The 24,813-nt window shown below is 40.0% G+C and overlaps 1 protein-coding gene across 1 annotated transcript in view; it reads left to right on the top strand.

The window, feature by feature from the left end:
- Positions 1-24,813, top strand: part of piezo2b (piezo-type mechanosensitive ion channel component 2b) — a 91,620-nt gene that overhangs the window by 15,966 nt on the left and 50,841 nt on the right. Inside the window, exons 3-11 of the mRNA XM_083927690.1 lie at positions 965-1,090; positions 7,533-7,575; positions 10,408-10,570; positions 12,260-12,518; positions 13,481-13,694; positions 18,933-19,107; positions 22,212-22,331; positions 23,019-23,054; positions 23,640-23,757. Of these exons, the coding sequence (XP_083783816.1) occupies positions 965-1,090; positions 7,533-7,575; positions 10,408-10,570; positions 12,260-12,518; positions 13,481-13,694; positions 18,933-19,107; positions 22,212-22,331; positions 23,019-23,054; positions 23,640-23,757 (1,254 nt within the window). The remainder of the gene's footprint in view (positions 1-964; positions 1,091-7,532; positions 7,576-10,407; positions 10,571-12,259; positions 12,519-13,480; positions 13,695-18,932; positions 19,108-22,211; positions 22,332-23,018; positions 23,055-23,639; positions 23,758-24,813) is intronic.

Genomic DNA, 24,813 nt, shown 5'->3' on the forward strand with positions numbered 1-24,813 from the left:
CTGATCACATGAGGCGTCCCACCCAGGCCACACTTTGAGTTATTGCCCTCGGACGACGTTTCAGGTCTCTAAATGCTCGGACTACTAGACTTAAGAACAGCTTTTATCTAAAAGCTGTAACAACACAAATAGCTTTACCTATGATGGCACATGATGCTCAGGGTCTCGGCAATCTACTGTTTTCTTTTTTGTTTTGTCTCCTTAAGCTGTTACTGTGTGTGTGAGTGTGTGTGCGTGCGTGTGCGTGCCTGTGTGTGCCTGTGTGTGTGTGTGTGTGTGTGCCTGTGTGCGTGTGTGCGTGTGCGTGTGTGTGTGTGTGTGTGTGTGTGTGTGTGTGTGTGTGTGTGTGTGTGTGTGTGTGTGTGTGTGTGTGTGTGTGTGTGTGTGTGTGTGTGTGTGTGTGTGTGTGTGTGTGTGTGTGTGTGTGTGTGTGTGTGTGTGTGTGTGTGTGTGTGTGTGTGTGCGTGTGTGTGCGTGTGTGTGTGTTTTGTGTGTGTGTGTGTGTGTGTGTGTGTGTGTGTGTGTGTGTGTGTGCGCGTGCGCATGCGCGTGTGCGTGTTCACATGTAAGCTTGTCATTTTAAATGTGTCTTTTAAAGGTCTAGTCTATAATTTTTGATGCTTTTAATGTTAAATTATTTCTGCACTTTAAAGGATTGTACTGTAAATGTCGTTGTACTGGTACAATGACAATAAAGACAATTCAATTCATGAGTATGAATTGTTGTTCTATCAGCTCTGTCCGAAGAGCACCGTGAGTATTCGAAAATACCAGGCACCTTTTAATGTTGCACAAGCCAAAAAGTATTAACATTTCATTCTGTGTCTGGAAAAAGATAACCAGCAGAAGAGACTTTTTTTGGGTTTCAGTGCATGAGTGGCAAAAATAACATGTGGAAATCCTTAATCTGAGTGATGTTGTTGGTGGTGGTGTTGAACTCACTGTTGCTGCTCTCCCCCGCCAGGCCACACAGGGCGTCTGCTGCAGTCCCTCTGCTTCACCAGTATGTCCTTTCTGCTGCTCCACATCATCTATCAGATTACCGTCAACAGCCTCTTGGCCGGGAACTCCATCACCTCCGACTTCAACTGTGAGTACAGTACACTGCAGCCTTTATGGACGAGGCTGTGTAGTGATCTTTGTTGTGTTTGTTGCAATCAAAGCGACTCACAGGTCATGAATCCACAAAGACAATGCAGAATGGATTTGACTGATTTAAGCTTTGTTCTGTTTGCAAACCCTTTTGAAAGACACTTGGTGTTCAGATTCCTGCTTTGTTGCCCTGTAAAAAAAATGAATCCAGAGAGACATCGTGCCACTTACCTGAATCATTGAGAAGAAGAGCTTTAAAGATGTGTGTTTGTCTTTTTCCTTCCAGTGTAAAAAAATGAATTCCCTCATTAATAATCTTGAAAACTGAAAATGTGATCTTACAATAACTTTGACTACAAAATCTCATATAGTGACATCCCGAGTTGACTGTTTTGATAATCATAACTTTGGGATTTCTAAATACCCTGGTTATATCGTAACAGCTTGATACTACGCAAACATATTCACTATGTAAATAATAACTGGAATCCTCTGGGCTTTACATTTCATTTACATTCCTTAATTTGATGGAGACAGGGTTGGCCAGCTGCCACAAAGTGCCGTGAGTACATACAGTTTCAGGTGGTCCAAACAAGTATCAGTGCCCCACCCCCCCTCTCTAAGTGACTCACTCACTCTGCAAACTCATGTAGGACCAAAATGGTGAGATCTCTACTTGTTGGGCCAAATGTTCATGACAGACTGTGTGCACACGTGTGTCCCATCCATCACACAGGCTGTTTTGTGCTTAAACTCTGACCTGAGCTATTGATACAGTGTCACATAGTTGTATATCACCAGAGAGGGCGTAGAGGGAAAGTTTCCATCTAGAAAAACTAAGTGAAGACATGCTCCAGTTGCAGAAGAAGGCAAAGTATGTTGTCTCATAATGATTCACAATTTCTAGAAAAAAATCTTCACTCTTATTGCATTTTGTCACATCATGAAGATTTATGAATCTAACACATTCCTCCGTGTAATTAGCTTCCTTGTACCATATGGCGACAGAAAAAGATTCGTGCTGCCAGTAAAGCGCACACTACTGACTCAGTGTTGGGAAGGTGTTAATAGTTGGCCTTAGGCTTCTCATGAAAGTCTGTATCAAACTGTAAAATTTGAATGTGTCTAGACGGGACAGACCCTGACCTTGTGTTCTAATGACTTGTTCTTTCTAATGGAGGTAACTCTCTTTCCAACGTCAAAGTGCAGCCAAGTTTGCTCAGGAGGCAGAACGTACCTTATCGCCTCAGGCAGAGCGCACAGAGCCGTTCAGAGAGGACAGACTAAATATTCACTCAAGGAGATCTTTATTTCTAAAGGGGCAGCAGTTTTTGGCAGATCAATCCATGGTGTGATAAGACCATCGTTTCTAACCATTTGCTGTATTTATCTAGGTATTATCCATCTATCTTAAACAATGGGTACTTGCATTAACAGGATTGTAAATTGTGAGAACAAATAAACCTTGTCTGTGGACCTTTGCGACGTGATTGGCACTTTAAATAGCTTTAATTTCATACCGCTTGGATGAATAAGATGTTGAGTCATTATCCGCAACATTTAACAGCAAAGTCCTCGTATGAGCACCGAGCTGATGAGGAACGGCTTTTAATTGAACAGCTGGTGGATCTTTGCGCTCGTGTGGAAATATAACATCACAGTGAAGCTAGAGACACTAAAGAATGTCTTTTTTTTAGTCCCAAATGTCTGGTTGTATGATTATATGAAGTATGATTGTATGAAGTATGATTTTTACACAAATTGCTGGGATTTCTATTTCCTGAAATTAACTTTCTGTAAAAGGTAAATTTTTTTCATATTTGCTGAAATTGTCACTACATCCCGGCAGCACTATGAGACAAACGATCTGTGAAAATGTCATGGGGGCTCCATCTCCACCTTCTGCTCTCTGTGTGCATCTTTTAGATCCCACTCAATATTCTGTTACTGTATTGAATATGTCTTGCAAGGGTTTTCAGAAACAAATTTTAGTGTTTAGTGTTTACTGTTAAGCTGTAAAATGAGAACCTGTGTCTGGGCGGTCGACTGGTGGGCAATGCTTGGTTTTGCCTGACTTGGTCTCATTTTGCAGCTAAACAGTACACTAAAATATGTTTCTGAAAACACTTGTTATGTGTTTCACATCGGAGTTTGATCAGAGTTTAGAGCAGATAGTGACACTGCGTGGTTGTTGTAGGTCGGGCGCGGTGGAAACTAGCAGATGCTATTAGGAGCACACAGAGCAGAAGGTGGAGGTAGAGCAACATGACTTTTTCACAGGTCGTTTCTCTCGTTGTGCTGTCAGGATATAGTGACAGTTTTGGCAAATATGAATAAAAAAATCAATTTCATAGAAAGTTACGGACTTCAGCTTTAATGTCATCCTATTTTTAGTTTTACTTTTGGGCTGCATATGCAACAGGAAGTCAGACATTACTCTTTGTCGCCTTGATCCACCGCCTACGTTCCTGGTATATTCCTTATCTCAGATTTCTATATCTGGCATTTAGCCCCTTGACACCCTTTTCCTTTTGGCAGCCAAGTATAAACAACAAGTCCTCCTTTGCGACGAGGCGGTTATCCTCCCTCCAGATAACTTCATCTGATTTCCTCTATTCGCCGAAGCCAAATACACCATTAGAGCAGTAAACTGAGTTGAGTATGAACGAGAAAACCTTTCCAAAAAACTAACACCTCCAGCTGTTAGAGCAGGTCAGTGACCGGTCGCCAGATGAGCTAGGGCTGGCTTCCTTTGGATTCATCTGTCATTCCTGTGTTTGTGAAATGCAGTTCCCACCATGTTGAGCGTTTGCATTAACCGTCAAAGACCACAAAATACTTTCCTGTGATTGTCTGGACTTTTTGGCAGTCATTGTCTTTAGTGGCAACCTCCACCCATCTGGAGATTAAGAAATTTAAAACAAACCATAAAAAAGGATTTGCAAGTTTCATTTGGCTCACATCTGATGGCAATTGATATTTCACCAGCTCATAAGGAGCGAATGGCCTGTTGAATGGCTGTTTTGGGACCAGCTCCTCAGAGACATACTTCATTAAATCCCGTAGACGCCATTGTTGAACTTTACCTCCCTCCGTATCCACACATATCCTGCCCACCATTACCCAAATGTGAGCCATTTTCTGAATTCTCCCTTGGCGTACCGATTGTTAGATTACAGTTATGATGTGTTAAAATGTTGACACTGCATATCACCAGTCTCTGCAGAAAAGGGCAACTGGCATTCGGCCCCAGAGATAGAAGAGAGAGTGCAAAGAAATGCTGTGCCGAGCGGTTAACGGCCCAGCAAGTACAAAGGGTGTTTTATGATGTTCACATAAAGTCTGAGGACAGGTATTTTTGGTGCTCAGCTGGGGTGGAAAGCGGCCTCGCCTCGTCAGGCAGAAAGTCTCACACTCTTTTCCAGAAGTCTCCGTGTCGAGTTCAGGGTGTAATACACAGTTTTCCTCTCCTCATCCTAAGGATCAGACTGGCCTGACTTTACCTCCGGCATTCCTCGTGTATGATATCGGTTTCCTCTTACACCTGTGAGCTCAGTTTGGGCTGGGTGAAGTTAGGTGGTGCAGATGTTTGGACAGACTCTGTTTTGCCTGTGGTCAATGGGCTGACGTTTTAAGCTGAATAGCTTTTATTTGAAGATTTAAATGGGGCGTTAAGTTATCTATGACCTTTTTCAACCTTTGTGGGCGATTATGAGGGATTACAATAACATCTGTGGACCTTATCTCCTCCTGTGAAAGTTTCTGGCATGCCCCTCAGCATGTTCACTTAAAGTTATTTGGCTTGTAAATGACGCAAGTAGCTAGTTAATTAGACAGAGGCCCTGAAACTGTAAAGTGAAGAGAATATGCCACTGGCTAGTCGGCATTACATTTGCTTTTACTGACATTGGTGCTTAAAAACTCTCCCACCAACCCACTTTCTCAGTGTGTCAGTGTGTATATGTTTTGTGATATTGAAGTTTCCTAGCTCTGGTTAATAAACAACAATGCCTAATAGCTGATTTTTACGTGTTGTTTTAACTTTGCAGTGGGTGATGTGTTGCAGCACAGCTGGGTCAGTCACAGAAACGTCTGTCCTCCATCACTGAGCACTTTAAAATGGGAGTCGATGTGTGGAGGTGGACAGATTCTTCTAGTGTCTTAACAGCTTAGTCAGAGGATGACTGTGGGTAGAGTGTTTGAGGTCAGAGGTTAAGTCAGGGGTTAGTCATGTGGGCTCCTCCCATCACAGATGTTTTGTTGTTGATGTCCATGCTCATCGCCTCACATCTACCCTAAGCACACAACAAATAACACCTGTGACAGTGAAGCTATTTTATTCACAGATGAGTAACAGAGAAACACCAGGGTTTGCACCGACAGTCCATTACCGTTTTATTCACCTTGAGTGGAATTTAGAGTTTCCTGTTTCTAACAAAGTGCCTAATAGTGTGAGTCATTCGTTTACTGGATACGTGTGTGTGTCATTTAAGAGAAAGCCCTTTTGTTATTTATCTTTTGAAAGCTGTTTTCTGTTTTTCGCTGTATCTATCACGATCCATCCGCAAATATTTCATATTCTGCTTTAACAAGAATTAAAATTTGACTAAGTACATTATTTCAGTTACTGTACTTAAGTAAAATGTATTAAAATGCTTGTACTTTACTTGAGTATTTAAATTTTCTGCTACTTTATACCTCTACTTCACTATATTTCCCATATTGTACTTTTTACCCCACTACATTAATTTGATCCTTATATTTACTTTTTAAATAAAAAAAGAAAGATGTACATAATTTGTATGATACAACTATACGCATTAGTAAACAGAGTATCTGAAATTGCCACATTGACAAACTACAACATTAAAATGCTCTTGCATGAATCTGTTAGTGATGAAAAAACAGAATGATATAATATAATAATACAATAAAATCCCTTATAAAGGAGCCATTCTATATAATGATTACTTTTACCTTTTGATACTTTAAATACATTTTGTACATACTTCTGTAAAGATTTGAATTCAGGACTTTTGCTTGTGTAGTGAGCACTTCTTCCACCACTCAAGCTTAACAACCTCCTGAAATGAGTTTGCACGCAGGTAACACAGCGGATAAAACCATTCTGCTTTTTCTGCTTTCTATTTTGAGTTACCGTCACTGAAGTGTGTTTTAACGTCTTCCCTCTCTTCACTGTGCTCCGTAAAGCAAAAACTTCAGCACTGCAGCAATTCAGCACTTAATTAGTCGCCTAACACACCGGCACAACAGCCAGATACTTCGATATGTCATTGAGTCGAGATCATCAAGTCACAAACAGATGTTATGTTTTGTCTGGCAGCAGAACAAAGGCCAGTCAGCCTTCTGCAGCTCTTCTCAGTTCGCCGGTTGAATACCTGGAAATCTCTCTTTAAGCACTGGAGTTGCGTTCAGGAACACTTCAGTCAGTCCAAACTGATGAAACAAAGCTCACGGGAAATGTTTTTATTTTCTGCTTGAGCACACAAAGACTGATTAGTTTATATATATATATATATATATATATATATATATATGTTTGTATGTATACAGTATATATATATATATATATATATATATATATATGTTTGTATGTATACAGTATATATATATATATATATATATATATATGTTTGTATGTATACAGTATATATATATATATATATATATATATATTGATAGTGTTTTACATATGTATATATATATTGATAGTGTTTTACATATATGAAGAGCTCTTTTCCAAAACGAGATAAAAGCCAAATTAAAAAAATGAGTTTGAGCCACTTTGCTGTAAACAGAACCTTTTCACTGCTTCATCAGTGTTTCTGCCAAATCGCTTTATTTCCTTGTTTAAAATGGTCTCAAGATGCAGTTCCTTTCCAAACCGCGACCAGCGCCAAACCTATTTTTAGCCTAAATGCGATACGTCCTCTCGACCAATCAGAATTCAGTGAGCGTTCTATGCGATCCAACATGGCGGCGCTCTGAAGCGGGAGATTTTTTGTTTCGTCCGTCCATTCAACATGTTCAGACTGAGCCATAAAAACCATTTTGACAAGATACATTGAATATGAACCAAATGTGTGGGTCTAGGTAAAAAATGTAATTTTCCTGAAAACTATTAAAATGGATTTATAGCGTTTTGGAAAAGAGCTCCTCATATATATATATATATATATATATACTGTATACATACATACATATACAAATATATATTTATATATAGTAATATACAGTAATAGTAAATAAAAACAGAGCATTATTAGCTGTATATATATATGGATATAGTTATGTAAGTTCCCTGTTTTTGCCCGAGTGGAAGTTTTGTAACAGCAGCATTTGTTTTTAATAACTTCAATATAAAAGTGTTATTCAAAGTGTATTTAAATATTCACTGACTTCCTTTTTCTTTTGTCCAGGTTCCACGTGGGAGAAATCCATAAGACAAATTGGCTTTGAGAGGTAAGATAGACACTTTCACAACAAATGCATTTACTCAAGTAACTTGCACATGATGAGACCTTGATACCATGATGAATGAAACATACTAAAATATGATCCTTTAAAAAAAAAAAAAGATTTAATAATTCATCTAGCAAGCTTGATGAGATCCAGACTGTAAATTCCTTCAAGTATGTGTAAAAAACAGTTTCTCTATCACATTCTTCCCGACAACCGTGTGGAAATGTTTAACTGAGGATTCATTTTGCTCCAGATGCTTTTTGAGGCGGTGATCGGACTGTATGCTGAAGAAAAGGAGGGTCAGCGATATAACATTGGAAAACGTGTTGTTTTTTAAATCCCTAACAAACAGCAAAAGCCTAAAATTAAACTCACCTGTCAAAGATCAAACCTGTGGTTCTAGTCCACTGTAGAAGGTTGCACGTCTGTGCAAAGTGTCCTAAACATAGCAACACCTCAATAACATTAAACACCACTCTTTACATTTAGCTGGCATGGCCCGTCATCTGACAAGGTTTAGAAATGCTCTTAACCTGTCCCTATGTGGATTCTTGATGAACGCCAAACCCAGTTACGTCTGACAATCAGTTGACAGGCCTATTTTTCAAAGCTTTTGCCGCCGTGTCTGACTCCTCACACCCCCATGATCGTGTTAAATGTGGTTTCCTAAGTACGGGAATGTCCGAACTCAGCCACATCCTTTTTCCAGTACTCAACAGCCCTCGGTGGATAGTATACTGTAAGTGGCGGAAGTTGAGCCATAAACATTTTATTCTTGCTGCATTTACCTGTTTGTGTTGGGGATCATATACAGTATATACAATATTTACAGCTGCATAGGCGGATGCTTTCTCCCTTTTACGGCCGAGAGGAAAATGCAGAGCTGATGTCAGAGCCATACGAGTCTAAAGAGAAATCACAGCTGTTGTGTCTTTTCAGCTGGACAAATCATTCGGGTTCCTCATGCACGACCTTTTCAAACCCTTTATAAATACCTAATATTTATACGGTTCATAACATATTGCGGTGGTCTCTCGTGGTTCTTTGTATTTGTCGTTTTTTTCACCAACGCCTGCAGCCTGAGGCAGGGAAGACAGGTCTTAGCACTGTTATTGTAATATTCTCACAAGAAGCAGGGGAAAGTCAAAGTCATTAAAGCTGCTGGCTCAACCTCGTCTGGCTCTGACGGTTTCCATCTCTTTCATCCACGTGAGGATGCACAAAGCTTCACAACAATAACGCACATGGAAACAGGCGTCCTTCATTAGATTACACTCGCCAACAGCAGCCAGAGGACCAACTATTTATTTGAGTGTGCGTTTTCCATCATTGATTAGCTCACCGTTTTCAACTTGTTAACTTTTATAACATTTATATCCATTCAAGGCCAGAACGAGATTGGTTCTGTTTAAAATGACCCGTTGCTTTATAGCTCAATCCGAGCATTGGGTCAGCTTCTCTCTGCAGAATCACCCGTGTGTTTTGTTTATTGTAAACAACAGTTTCATTACACTTGGAGCTCAGCATGAAATATAAAGAGGAGCCTTCGGTGGCCAAACACAGGATGCAAGTGTAATTGTTGTTGAACCGAAATAGAAATTGTTTTGGATGATAAAAGTGTGTTTTTAAAGGATTTGAAACCTGCTAGCCATTCAAGGACATTTTATTTGCTGTAATTGTACATGCAATCATGACACCTAATAAAACTTGTCCTCAAGCAGCATAAATACATCTCGCTAGGATTATTTGAAGCCTGACGTTTCTGTAGCTGTCATGGCAACAGTCGGCCGCCACTGTTTAGCTTCCTGTTTGAAAAACCCTTTTGGTATTTAGTTAGAGGTGAGCAGACTAATCAAATAACCAATGGTACAAAAGCTTTGTTTGCTCACAGCGATATAACCACGAGACATCAAACATGTCATATTACAGTCGATTAATGAAAAACACACTGTGCAGAGCAGAGCAGGGTTACGCTTTATTTGTTTATACATTTTTACAATCTGAACACAGGTTTTGTCGTGTAAGATAGATAGTGATGTAAAATGTCAACAGGCGTCATTACACCTCAAGTAACATCTTCAATCTGAAGAGTCTAAAGCAGATTCAGTCCCGTTCACTTTATTTAATGTAGTTTAATGAGGAAAAATAGAGCTTATTTGTCACACCACCTTATTACGAACAAAGGAGGGGAGTTAACGTGTTTTTGACACGTTAAAAAGATCTCACACTCTCTCGTGGCCCTTTTGTTTGAATGGAATCTCACTGACTTGTTAACGGCAATACATTTTAAGACCGTTTTCATTAAAGTGGGTGGTGCTCCACATAAAAGCTGATGAAAACAACACAACACATATTAAAAGAACAATTGACTAATGGAAACAATCAAGATTCCCAGGCGTTCTTGTGAACAGGTCGTGTTTTCTGAGAGATAGAATTGCTGCAGTAATATCTGCTCTCATGCGTTTGAGTGCCGTTCCAGATTGTAGGGAAAATAATGTTCAACTTCTGCAAGCTTTTTGAAGATTGTTGAACAATTTTTTAAATAGAAAATAAAGAATAGGGAGAAGCAGAGATGTGACGTGACAAATATCTCAGGCCAGATTCAGACACACGACAGCACAGTTATTTGAGGTCCCTTTTCCTCTTCAAAACCGTTTTCATATTAAAAGTGATTGTCCATGGACAGTTAAGTTTGTTGCACTCGGTCCAATTTTCCATCATTTGGTTGCTCCAAATCCCAATTTTTTGGGAGATATTGAGATTTAATCACACTTTCTAGGAAACAAGCGTCTGCTTTTCGTCAGTGTGGCTCTGTTTTCTGTTTGTCTCCAGTGTGATTGGTGCAGATGCAGGGAATGGCATCCGAGTGTTCATCCCTGACATCGGCATGTTCGTGGCCGGCTTGGCCATCTGGCTGCTGTGTCGCAGTCTGGTCCAGAAGAGGCCGCCTGAGGACATGGCTCAGTACAACGCCGACTTCGAAACCGAGGAACAAGTGGGTTTCATTTGTGGTGAAATGCAGTGTCCTGAAAACCGTGTTGATCCATCTGAATTAACAGATTAATTTATTGTATTTCATTTATTTAAATGATAGTATAGTAGCTTTATTTAAAGTAAGGTCGCAATCAATTATGTGTTTATTATTTTTACAATTAATTGTTTTTTAACTTTAAAAAATTGTGAAAAAAGATGTATCATTTATAATTTGTTAAATCAGAAAAAAATAATAATATTGTATTAATATGCTAATAAAATAAAACATTTTTGACAAAGTGATGTGCCTTAAGGATGGGTGGATACATTTTAACCCCATAAAAACGGCAAGCAGCATTTTTAAGTAGACCGTTACTATGTACCGTTAAAAACTGAAAAAAAAAAAAGCATTAACCATCAAATTATTAAAACCCCAACATGTATTTATGCTGTAGCTGAGGTCAGTGACATGACAGCTCATGGGTGGCAATAACTTGACATGGTCAGAGAAAACAATGGGGAGAAGCCTAAAGAGGTGGTGCCATGTGTGTGTCACAGTTTTAACATATTTGGGAAGCTGCCCTGGACTTTATGTTTCAGTCCTAATTTGAAGTAGACGAGCAAGAAATGAAGGGTTGGGGTGTTTTGGGATAAACATCTACATCCTTTACGTCCATTAAACTAAACTGAATATGTGAAAAATGTCTTAATGAGAATGAAACGTGGCCACAGACCTCAGATGTCCACAAATCCCAATGTAAATATCTCAACAAACTGATTTCTGGACCAGGAAAAGGACGAATTCTTTTTCAGATTATGAGCTTGTCACCATTTCCAAACTGCAGTTCAGGTCTCTGAGAGTTCACGTTTTTAATGGATGACATCTGCGTGTGCATCGGCACTTAACATATGCAAACAAAAAGCAACACCTTTTGGGAGTCATAACTGCAAATAAAAAATAAAACACTTTTTACTTACTGAACAGGCCAGTAGAGTGGCCAGTCTCTGCTCCTGCTCTGCGCCACATTGAGCTTTCGTAAGTTGGGAGAAGCTGAGCAGGAGTTTGAAGAGAGAGCTCCCTGGTTGGGCTGATGACTTGGAATACAGCCCCCATCCCCTGGCAAGTCCTCCCTCCACTTTATGGCTCAGTGTTAATTAAATCCACATTCACTTTCACTTCGACTGTGCCGCTCATGCTGGCACAGATGGCACCGCTCCCCATTACTGAGAAACACCAGGAATTCATCTATAGAGCCTGCGTTGTGTTCGGCTTTTATATCCGTCAGTAAGCCATCTGAGCTGAAATTGCTGTTTGATTCAAAACAGACTTTGTACCACCTGCTACTTTCTTTGTCTAGTGCCTTATGTGTTCTATATAAATCACAGTGAATGGCTCACTTGTTATTATGTCTCTGTTTTATTGAGACTGTAGAAAAAGAGTGACACATAGTTGGTCGGATAAAGCAGCCAAGAAAGAAGTGACTGGATTAGATCTTCAGCCAACATGTGGTTCCAGATGGACTGCCACGGGTCGCTAATAATATCCCAAGCAGCCAAACAGACCACATATATGAGTATACGCAGTGATTATTATGCAATTGCTACCTGTAGGAAAGTGTTTTCAGCACCATGGAGAGCTCTGACTTCCAGACTGCACCATTCATCATTCAATACCGAAACGTAACATGTCACTATAATCCACCCCCCGCAGGAAGAAGAGGAGAAGCTGAGCCTGGACGACAACATCCTGCTGGAGGAAGACTTTGAAGCGGGGTACGAGGCCGAGGAGGATGAAGAGGAGGAGGAGGAGATGTACGAGGAGGAAGAAGAAGAAGAGGAAGCGAAGGAGAGCACCAAGATGAAGATCCTGCAGCTTGTGGCGGAGGTTGCGTCCAAAGTGAAAGAAATTATCGGGAACTTGATCACCACTGCGGGGAAGGTGGTGGTCACTATCTTGTTGGGTATGACAGGTGAGCAGCTCTGGATGCTGTACAGATCGTTCGTGTCACCCTCTGAATATCAATGAATACTTTGGCAGGTTTTTTTTAGTTACTGTACTATTGTTTTTTATTCTGTTGTAATGTTGTGAAAGCAGAGAGTTTATGAAGAAATCTAAGTCAGGGTATGTTGTTCACAAAATATGCTTTTTATTTGTTGTTGAGATCTTGTTTTAACAGGATTAAAATAAGTGTTTTCTGTAAAATAACATGACACAAAATAACTGACAAGAAAAACATGCAAAATACATTTTTAAAATGAAACAGTATTTTTCTTCATCTACATATGAGGAGCTCTTTTCCAAAACGCTATAAATCCATTTTAATAGTTTTCAGGAGTATTACATTTTTTACCCAGACCCACACATTTGGTTAATATTCAATGTATCTTGTCAAAAACTTTTTATGGCTCAGTCTGAACATGTCGAACGGACGGACGAAACAAAAAACTCTCCTGTTTCAGAGCGCCGCCATGTTGGATCTCATAGAACGCTCACTGAATTCTGATTGGTTGAGAGGACGTATCGCATTTAGGCTAAAAATAGGTTTGGTGCTGGTCGCGGTTTGGAAAGGAACTGCATCTTGAGACCATTTTAAACAAGGAAATATAGAGATTTGGCAGAAACACTGATGAAGCAGTGAAAAGGTTCTGTATACAGCAAAGTGGCTCAAACTCTTTTTTTTTTTAAATTTGGCTTTTATCTCGTTTTGGAAAAGAGCTCTTCATATGTAAGGTGCAAGGTTTGCCCCATTTAACTGTTTCTGTAGGATTAAGGAAATTATGGAAAAAGTTCAGTTAACATTTCTCAGATCCAACAATTTACCTCCAACAACCACTGAAGTGTTGTGATCTAATTGGGGTCAAAACATAGGGTTGATAATTACATATTATCTTCTGTCCTCTGACTTTGTGTCCACTGTTTTTGTCTTTGCAGGTATCATGCTGCCCTCGTTGACTTCAGCCGTCTACTTCTTCATCTTCCTGTTCCTGTGCACCTGGTGGTCCCTCTGTCGGACCTTCGACACACTCATCTTCAGCTGCATGTGCGTCCTGATGGCCATCTTTAGCGCTGGACACCTCATTGTCCTCTACCTCTATCAGTTCCAGTTCTTCCAGGAGTCCATCCCACCAGACGATGGCTTCATCAGGTGAGACACATGCAGAGTTAATGTCCAGAAAAAACACACATAATCTAATCACTGAAACCCTCAAAATCCTGTATGTTACCTAGTATGCTTTATATCAACACTTTTGCGTCAGTTCAATGTTTTTAAGTTGCAATATCTCTGCTTATTAGGATGCATGATATTTGGGTTATTTTCCCATTTTAAATATGATGGTTGTTTTATTCACAGAAAGAAATCAATTAAACCTTGAGAACAAAATACACTGTCTCCAAAACAGCAGAGTGATGGCTCAATCTAGAGAAAGTTGAACTGAGCAGCATTAAATCTTGTGTCGCTTTGATGAATTGTTAAAATGGTATTTCTCAAGTTAAACAGCCCAAGCCCATACTTATGTTGTCCAGCTCCTTACTAATGTGAAAGTACATAACGTGAGGACAGCGCTCAGCAGCCAGCAGCTCTCCTGACTCTGCGATATTTATTGCGCCCAAGGCAAGTTTGTTTAAATGATAATAAATATTTACTATTGTTACAAACATGAAGGCAAAGGAAAAGGCAAACCCAGCTGGAGGGGATATATATCAAACTCCTACTCACAGCACATCAATAACAGAAGCAGAGCTTTTAGGCACTTTACTACGACCAGTGTTGTTTTATTATGCATGAGAAAGGAGACAATCAGCTGTCTGTGGCTGCAGCGGTGAAACGTTGTGGTTGGAGGAAAGCCACATCCTCGCACATCTTGCCAACATACGTTAGTAACAGTTGTAATTAATACAAATTCTGTGGCAGAAAGTACCTCGAGTCACTAAGCTCATTATGTTTTACTTACAACCTGGGATGCAAAGAACGCTGTTGATTTGTTAATTACTAAAAAGAACGCATCGACACTAAATGTTTGACCAAAGTGATCGGCTACAGCAAGAACATTTAGCCATATTAAATGCTACATGTCTAATAACTGTTAATCATATATTTATTTTTAGTACTGATACATAGATATTTGAGTCTCACCGAGACAATATGGTACCAAAATCAGTCCTGAAACGTCAGCAAATAACAATCCTCTAAATGTTATATTTTTCTAACAGTAGTATTGTAATATTTAGTGTTGTGGTCTCAGTGTAGCTGTTGTCTGACTGTAGCTGTGGTCTCAGTGTAGCTGTTGTCTGACTGTAGCTGTTGTCTCAGTGTAGATGTTGTTTGACTGTAGCTGTTGTCTCAGGGTAGTTGTCGTTTGACTGTAGCTGTTGTCTCAGTGTAGATGTCGTTTGACTGTAGCTGTTGTCTCAATGTAGCTGTTGTCTGACTGTAGCTGTTGTCTCAGTGCAGATGTCGTTTGACTGTAGCTGTTGTCTCAGGGTAGTTGTCGTTTGACTGTAGCTGTCGTTTAAATGTAGATGTCGTTTGACTGTAGATGTCGTTTGACTGTAGCTGTTGTCTCAGTGTAGCTGTCTGACTGTAGCTGTTGTCTCAGTGTAGATGTCGTTTGACTGTAGCTGTTGTCTCAATGTAGATGTCGTTTGACTGTAGCTGTTGTCTCAATGTAGATGTCGTTTGACTGTAGCTGTTGTCTCAGTGTAGATGTCGTTTGACTGTAGCTGTTGTCTCAATGTAGATGTCGTTTGACTGTAGCTGTTGTCTCAATGTAGATGTCGTTTGACTGTAGCTGTTGTCTCAGTGTAGATGTCGTTTGACTGTAGCTGTTGTCTCAGTGTAAATGTCGTTTGACTGTAGCTGTTGTCTCAGTGTAGATGTCGTTTGACTGTAGCTGTTGTCTCAGTGTAGAAGTTGTTTGACTGTAGCTGTTGTCTCAGTGTAGATGTTGTTTGACTGTAGCTGTTGTCTCAGTGTAGATGTTGTTTGGCTGTAGCTGTTGTCTCAGTGTAGATGTTGTTTGACTGTAGCTGTTGTCTCAGTGTAGATGTCGTTTGACTGTAGCTGTTGTCTCAGTGTAGATGTCGTTTGACTGTAGCTGTTGTCTCAGTGTAGATGTCGTTTGACTGTAGCTGTTGTCTCAATGTAGATGTCGTTTGACTGTAGCTGTTGTCTCAATGTAGATGTCGTTTGACTGTAGCTGTTGTCTCAGTGTAGATGTCGTTTGACTGTAGCTGTTGTCTCAGTGTAGATGTCGTTTGACTGTAGCTGTTGTCTCAATGTAGATGTCGTTTGACTGTAGCTGTTGTCTCAATGTAGATGTCGTTTGACTGTAGCTGTTGTCTCAGTGTAGAAGTTGTTTGATTGTAGCTGTTGTCTCAGTGTAGATGTTGTTTGACTGTAGCTGTTGTCTCAGTGTAGATGTCGTTTGACTGTAGCTGTTGTCTCAGGGTAGATGTCGTTTGACTGTAGCTGTTGTCTCAATGTAGAAGTCGTTTGACTGTAGCTGTTGTCTCAGATTAGCTGCTGTCTTATTGTAGCTGTGCCCATAGTTGCAGGGATTTATTGATCTCATGGTTTCTCATTTGAAAGCAGTGCTGCTGCATTTCAGGACCAAGGCTATCTACAGCTATCAATAGATAGCTGCCTTGGGCCAACCTTTGTCCTCTTCACCATCCTTCTCCTGGTTCAGATGGCAGATAAGGTGTGATTACAATGCTGCATTGTGAGCCTTCTTGTTAGAAAACGAATTAGGATGAATGGACCCCTCTCATATTGTCTGTACAGTTTGTATAGTCACTAACGCATAGTTTGACCCAACTATTACTAAGTGTAGTAAAAGAGTATTATTTAAATCAGTGGTTCCCAGCCTTGGGATCAAGACTCCCCAAGATAAATATCCGAAATGATTAAAGTGATTAATACATTTTTATGTCTTTATTTGAAAAAACTTTCCTTCTTAAGGCCTCTAAAAATCCTTACATTTAAGAAAATACTGGATTCTTCAGTCTTCAAAAACTTTGAGGCAGTAAAACATTCAATACAGACTCTAATTTGCTTAATTTAGTCTACAGCAGTAAATATGAGTGAGTATTTTTTTTTTTTTAAACACCTCTTTATTTGTCAAGTGGAAGTCCTAAATTTGGGAGGTTTACCACGACTCTGATTCTTCTTTGAGAGTTTTTTACATGAACAGGCTGACTATTTCATCATCTGCCGTCACCTTGTGCATTCATGTTGACTTTCCACAGCGCTGAGGTATTTCTGTCTGCCGCTGCGTGAAAACTGAGGCCCAATGTGATGATAAAAGTAACACACTCTCCTCTGATCCGGCCTGTTTCCTCTCTGCACACCCTCATGTGGTCTTAGGGAAACTCTTGTGGACGTAAATACGTGTATCCCCGATTGGACAATAGGGCACCTCAGTGCCTGCCCTAATTGTGCTTGTTGACAGTGACTTGGCCTTGCTGTCGGCCCAGTGTTGAGTGAGACTGTTGAGAGTACTGGCTTCCACTCCACTTCCTGCCTCCCTTCCTTACAATGGAAGTCCCTAGTCATGTGACCAGTGGGCTTTCCCCCAGCTGCAACTCGAAACCATTCAGGAAGTGTGATGGGGTCAGAGGGGTGTTCACTCCTCCACATGGCATAGACAGAAAAGACTCAGCAGGCATCTAAATCTTTGTGGTTGTCTCTGGAATACGTCAGTGCTCTTCCTGTTGAGTAGATGATCTTTGTTCTGCTCAGAGGAAGAGGAGTGAATCATATGGCATCCTTTGTGGTACAAACAGATTTTGATCCTCAGTGCATTTTGCAGATTCCAAGGTCAGAGCGTGGAAGGAAATGTTTTGCACGAATGTCATCCAGCAGTATGTCAGAGACTACACTTAATTTCTGAAGCTGTTTATGTGAGGACAAGTAAACAGATTGTTTTTTATTTATCTAACTTTTTGTTGCTTGAAAGTATATTTTCCCTAATGATATTTCCAGTGTACACAGTGAACGTATTTTGATCATGGTTATGTACCACTTTATGATGTTCTTAATACATACACCTCATAAGAATTACACGAAAAAGCCTCCCAGGAGGCATCCTTTAGAAATATCTGAACCCCCACCTAAGACGGAATGAATTTCACTCAATCTGTCATCCCAGGAGGAGAAACTAGATTATGTTTCTAACCTTTTTGGATTGTGACCCCTTAGAATATGACCCCACCCCCCATCAGAGTTTCTGACCTCAGTGTAGACCCGAGCAGTCAATCAAAGACTGACTTTCTCATATCAGATCGTTTGATTTGGAGGCTCTTTATAGGCCTGAAGACAGAAAAGTGGCCAGCATTTAACAAGAATAAAAAAACATATTAAATAAAGAAATAAAAACAAGTATTTCTTATCCCTTCAATCTTCCCACCAGCACTTTTCAGACTCCTCTTGGGACCTCTTGAGAGGCCCTGACCTCTTTGTTGGGAACGACCACTGATGATTAGTATATAGGCCACCCAGCAAGGACAGCATGACTCTGCAGTTCCTACATTCTTTTTGTAACGTCTGCATCACCTCATCCATCTTGGCTTTGTTTCTGGAATCGATAATTAGTTTTAAAGATGGAGAACCCAAGGGTTTCTACACTGAATTAAATGTAATCAATTGGACAATACACTTATCTCAATGAGAACAGTCCAATCTACGGATTGATGACTTTGGGCCGGTTCACTAAAGATTTAAGGATGAGTTTTCATGCATTTTACCTCCTATCCTGGTTTTTGAAGGAGGTGCACTTCAAGAAAGGCAATCTATATTACAGATTTACAAAGAGTTCAAGTTAAAATGTGAACTCGCCTTCAAGGAAGGATTACTGTAGAGCAGCAAAGGCTCCAATTTTATTTTTAGTATTTAGTCTAAAGCAGTTTTCCCCAAGGGTAGGGGCAAATGTACACACTTTAAAAAAAATGTTTTTGTTAATTTATTCATGATTACATGTAATCATGAATAAATCACATCCACACAAAATAACAATAAAATGTTATTTCCAATGTAACATCTTCAAATGCCTTGATTTGTTCAACCAACAGTCCAAACCAACAAATATTACATTTTTTATATAATGCAAGACCAGGAAAATAAGCAAATTATTACATTTGAGAACCCACCATCAAAAGTATGAGACATTTTTGCACAAAAAATAACTTAAACAATTAATCACTTATCAAACTAGTGGATGCCAATTCATATTCCTTCGATTACTGTGCGATCAGAAATCACACCCTGACTTCAGAATGACCTCTTGTGATAACAAAAATTCAAGCTTTTGTTTCTCTATGTATTCTGTATCTTTACACAAGTATTTTGCTAATTTATACTCTGTCTGCCTGTCTGTCTGTGCAGTGTATTTGGCATCTCTCCCATTGTACAGAGCAACTGCTCCTACACATGGAAGCTCATTGTGCACCCCGAGCGTAAGTGGTACCACTTTGTCAATCCCATCATGCTGCTGATTCTCTACTACACCCTGGCCACGCTCATCCGCCTCTGGCTGCAGGAACCCATCGACCAGCTGACGGTGAGGACAGCAGACGGAAATGCAATGAAAGCACATGAGAGCAGACCTTTTAGTTCACAGCTTTGTGACATTTACTGTAACATATGTCAATAATTTCTTCAGATCTTCAAAAAAGTTTGAGTGAGAAAATGTTTCTATAATCAAAAACATGTTTATTGAGGTGAAAGGCTTCCTTTAAAATCCTAGTTAGGATTTCTGTCTAGATTTTGCAGTGATGTCCATCAACCATAGAGAAAAGTAAACAGGTGTATGAGGCAGAGCCTAAAAAGGACATGCATGCTCTACACCCTCATGACAACTTATTCTGGAACATGCAACAGAACAATTAAGTGACCTAAAACTGGGTGGATGCCCGCAGTCAGTGGGTGTCAAAGATATTTAGTTGAATTCGGCTCACCACACCTCCACACGGCTCCTCAGTAAGTTCCAGACAGTACACTGAAATAGCACCAAATTGAATTAAATGGGCAGCCAGGTGGCCTCGTGATCAGAGAAACTATATTGATGGAAGATTCCAGCACGATCGATCGCTGGCTGGATGCGTTCGCCGTAGCTCAGGTGTTACCTGAGACACTGGTGGTCTAATTTTGACAAAGCATGAAGAGAGGAGGCATCTTGGCAACATGTTCCAGTGTTCCAGTGCTCTGTAGGGTAGCGGCTATATAACTGTTACATAGCAACTCAGACTGTTAAGAATTATAATGCATTCCTGTAGTCATTGTAAAAAAGTTTACAAATTAAACTTAGTGGTGTAGATGATGTACTCTGTATGTAAAATGTGGCGTCTTATTTTTAATTCTTATTTAAACTGTTCCTGTAAAACTTTACACTACAAAGTCTTATTGACCGGCGCATCAGATTGTAAACTATTGAAAAAAGTTAACAACTCACAAACTGATCCCTTATGGTAAAATTCATCCTGATGAAGCTCTGAGGACCTGAGGAAAAAGTCCATTTTAAAATAATGTTCAGGTGCCCGTGTGTACTCTACTCATTACACCTGTTCATACTGGCCATTAAAAGATCGGAGTGTCTATTTACACCTGGGTGAAAATAGCCTTTGCTGGGTGATATGGCCTTTTACACCTGACCACTCATCCACCGCGTGAAAGAACAACAAAGCATGTTGTTACAGCAGTTAACTATGCATGAGTGGGCTGAACATTACACTTTTACTCATGAGACTGTGGTTCAAATCCAGCCTTGGACATTATTTAAAATTTTGCTCAGTTATTATTTTTCCCACTTTGGTTAGATTTAGACAACGAAACTATTTGGTCAGGGTTAGGCAAAAAAATGGGTGAAGATAGCATTGTTGGCTACTGTCACCTGGGTACCAATAGTATACATTGATAATGATGAAAATAGCCTTTGCCTTAAAAGCTCCCCCTCTTAACATGCTTCCAACGAAAGAGATAGAGGACAAAGTCGACAGGCTTTGTTTCAGGCAAAAATATACTCTTATTAAAAAAGTTAGTATGAGACTTGAGCAGTCTGAGTGAATAAAATCATGTCAGTGTCTTCCTAATTTGGAGTTTCTTTTTGACTTTGGATTTTTGTCCCCCATCTCTGACATTAAAAGCACTTTGATGATAGCGCTCTAAATCACCAGCATAAACAGGAGGAATGATTACAACAAACAAAACCCGTTTCAGTGTTCATATGTAGGCTTCATGCAAAAGCATTTCAGTTTTGATTTATTTCACTAGCTCAGGTGTTTTGATTTCAGTCCAGGGAGAATCGATCAAGTTTGTGTAGGGTTGTTTTGATCTTAATTAACTGATTGGCCCAAGAAGAAGAAATCACTATTGAAGACTTAACATGTTATTTGAAACAAAGTCAGCTGAAGCGGAACTAATGCAGAACACAATGAATTGCCGTATAATGTGTGAAATATCATGATGACCCTGTCCTCCTTCACTTCAGAGCTGGAGGCTCAGCTCCTCTGTCCTGTAATGGAGTTATAGATTAGTGTTTTTATAGAGGGGTCAATACTTCCCTGTAAACCTACGGGGCTGTATGCATTATTGATCTCTCCACAGAGGAATGTGTGTGTGTGTGTTTTCCCCTACTCTTACACTTTGGACAATGCTAATAATAAAACATGATTACGACATAAATCGGCAGCTGACAGGTTTGTTTGATGGTGGAGATGCCACATTATGATGGTTCTCATCCTTTCGTAGATGCACTGTTATCTTTTCTCAATTTAATGAATGCTTTGGTTTGTAGTTCATCGTCTCAGTTTATTCGACAGCGGACCACCGATGCAAAATGCAAATAAGAGATTCTGTGAAAACACAATTATTGAATCGAATCGCACCAACAGTATCGAAAGAAACAAGACGAGGAATCTGATCTGATTTCAGACTGAAAACAAAGAGTCTGGGTTTCATGTTGCTTATATTAACAAACGATTGTGTTGACTCCACAAGTGTGCAATTGCCATTTTTAGTCTTTAAGGAAATCTATTTCTCACTATGACCAGAAGGAGAAACAACCAAGTTAAGAATGGATTTTAAAAATTCAAACTATGATTTTACTGAAAGATTTAATGTTTAACACAGAAAACTGGTATATAACAAGTGGTATATCATCAAACAGTATACAGCATCTCTGTATATATATATATATATATATATATATATATGTGTATATATTATTCACAACAAACCCTGACAGTGTCCAGGTGGCACACATACCACATAATACTAAAAAACTAGTGCACGTAAAGTGATTTCATTGCAGACTAAGATATATTTTCAGTCACACTGAAAAATGATTCCACTTCTTTCTGTGTGTGTGTGTATGTGTGTGTGTGTGTGTGTGTGTATGTATATATATATATATATATATATATATATATATAATAAAGAAAATCATTGTGAAGGAATTCACTAATTTGCAGTAAAACTACACAATTTCCTCCTTGAAAAGGTCATGCACCTCCTCAGATACGGCCCTCCTACACTGTGTCCAAAAGAAGCTGATTAAAACTGGGACTCTTGAGAGTATCATCTCTGTTGTTGCACTGTAGAGGACTGAGATCAAAGTCCAGTGGTGAAGATATATATCATCCAAACTGTCTATCTATGTTTTCTCAGGACGACAAGGATGGCGATATGTGTGAGGAGGAAGATCTGGATGGAAACAGAACGAATAACTCGGCCAACAGGAAGAGGCACATGTGGTGGGAATCGCACCAGGGAACAGATGAGAAAAACGTGCGTCAGGGTTAATACACACATAACTGACAACGTATTGATTATTGGACAGGTCATTTAGTATTCATCCTTTGTTTAGGGTACCATTGTACAACACGGATTACAGGATCCCACTGTCATATACATGAATACATGCACAAGAAGTTGTGTTTTCTAGGACATGGAAAATCCAAACATCTTTAAAAAATCCACAAAGATCTGTTGAGAATCACACCTTTTTTCAGTTTATCGTTTGAAAAATAATAAAGTGGAATGTAACAATCCCATAATAATTTAACACAACTATAGTAAAAAACCTGACGCCTTCTCTTTGTTAAACTGTGAGCTCAAGCTGTAGCTGTTGATTGTTTTCACAAGCTTACATCTTGTTTTACCCGAGCTCTCACCTTCGTAATAGACTCATCCCTGGAAAGATTTCAGCTGGAAATGCACACACACACACTCTACACACACTAACATTCTGACCTTGTTCCCATATCAACGTCCGTTGTCTGTCTCCACCGGCCACCTCCTGAGGTTTAAAAGCTTTTAGGGTGTGCAGACACAGATGAGTGATGGGCTCAATTTACAGAGTAGTGCTGCTCGACTTTGTTCCTGCTTATCAGCGACTATAAAGAACAAGGAGGCCTTTGACTTCAGCAGCGCATCGATAACACACCTTGCCTTGTATGCTCTTTTTCCTCCTAGCTCCTCTCCACCCAGGATGGCTTCAGTACAACTGAGGTGGGGGCTGCTCTGGATATGTTTTAAATCTGTGCATCTTACCCTCGTTCGCCCCTCGGTCTTGCTACAAGACAAGGAATCACTGCAAAGTGCTTTTCACACTGCACCCTCATAGAACATGGTTATTATTAACCTGTGTTTGCAGGTTCACGTGTAACTCCTTTTCCCATTGTGTCTGTCAACCCAGAGGTACTGTACTGTATATACTGCACTACACCTGTTCAGTTGTCAAGATGTAATCATAAAGCCACTGCGCTCAAGTGCCATTTGGGTTTATTGTGGGAAATGTTCTTACCTTGTAAAGCTGAAGGAAGAGGTAGAAGAACGTGCAGTGTGAAAAGCAGAAGAAATCCCTCCACTGCCCTACAAAGCCAAAGAGTAGTAACAAAGTGGCTAACAAACAAACCAAACCTCTTAATTCTACCATTTCTCGTAAAAAGGCGCATAATTCAATTGGTGAATGATTTAATCGGAGCAGTTACTCCTGTTTGCCTTTGTTGGGCAGAATGCTGTACGTAAGTGCCATCACACAACCTGTTGCTCAGTTACAGAAATGTATTTGTAATTTGTGCTGATGATCTACAGGCTGTGCCCACCTTAAATGGGACCTCCTTTGAATTTGTCACGACTGAGAATGGCCCAGTCTGCCTGGACTTGTATTCCACCCCCCAGTATAAAATGGACCAGCCCAGTGACGGTACAGGTATGCGGCATCCTTTCCTTGAATAGATCAAACTGACTGACATGATGATGTAGTGCAACTACTGTAGAAGGAAAACTTAAAACATAATTACTATCAAATCATTAAATTACAGCTTACTCTGTGTCCTATTGTAGGTTACAGATGGTGTAGCTTAGAAGTAACCGAAGCAGGTTTACGCTGCTTTTGTGTAATTCTGTATACTTGGATATCGGAAAGACGTCCAGTTACATTGTAAACTAGGAGGGCACTCGGAGAGCTTAGGCATGCCCTATCTCACAATGTTAATACACTCTGAATTCCCATTTGAAAACTACTTTTTCTGATTTTTCCGACACCACATGAATACAGCACAAATGCCCTATCCCACAATGTCAATGAACATAAAAAATAATTTATGTATCCGCCCTATGATTTCGATCTGCCAAAATGTAATTGTTTTCTTCCTTGGCCCGTGCGTTATCCTTCCATCAGGTTTCATGGAAATTGGACCAGTAGTGTTTCCACAATCCTGCTGAAACAAATCAACAGACAAACCGAGCCGAAAACATAACCTCCTTGGAGTTAACTAGCACGCCTGCCATGTGGAAATTTTGGAATGCATTTTATGGTTATTTTTTATTTGTGAGCTTATTTCAAAGGGCTTTTTGCAAGTTGCACAGTTTGTTAAATGTAAGCAAAATCGGCACACCGGCAGCCAACCAGAGCAGGCAGCGGTACAAAAGGAGCAGGCGAAGGCAGGTAAAAAAAATAGGCTTTGGTCGGTAATTAAACTCACACAAAGGAAATGGCTAGAGCGGTGTCACGGGGGAACAAGACAAACTGACACTGAGGGAAGGGAGCACAGGGACTAAATACACTAAGGAAGGGGAGCGGTTGAGACACGTGTAACCCATCAGGACGGGGGAGGTTACCGCACAGGCGGGAAACACAGGAGGGCAGGAAGTGGGGGAACCTGAAACGAGACAACACAAGAGTGACCGAAATAAAACAGGAAACACAAGACATGAAACATGAGGAACATCAAAAGATAACGTATCTAACTTGACCTCCTACTCT

This window comes from Echiichthys vipera (genome assembly GCF_963691815.1).
Source record: "Echiichthys vipera genome assembly, chromosome: 15".
Taxonomy (NCBI): Eukaryota; Metazoa; Chordata; class Actinopteri; order Perciformes; family Trachinidae; genus Echiichthys; species Echiichthys vipera.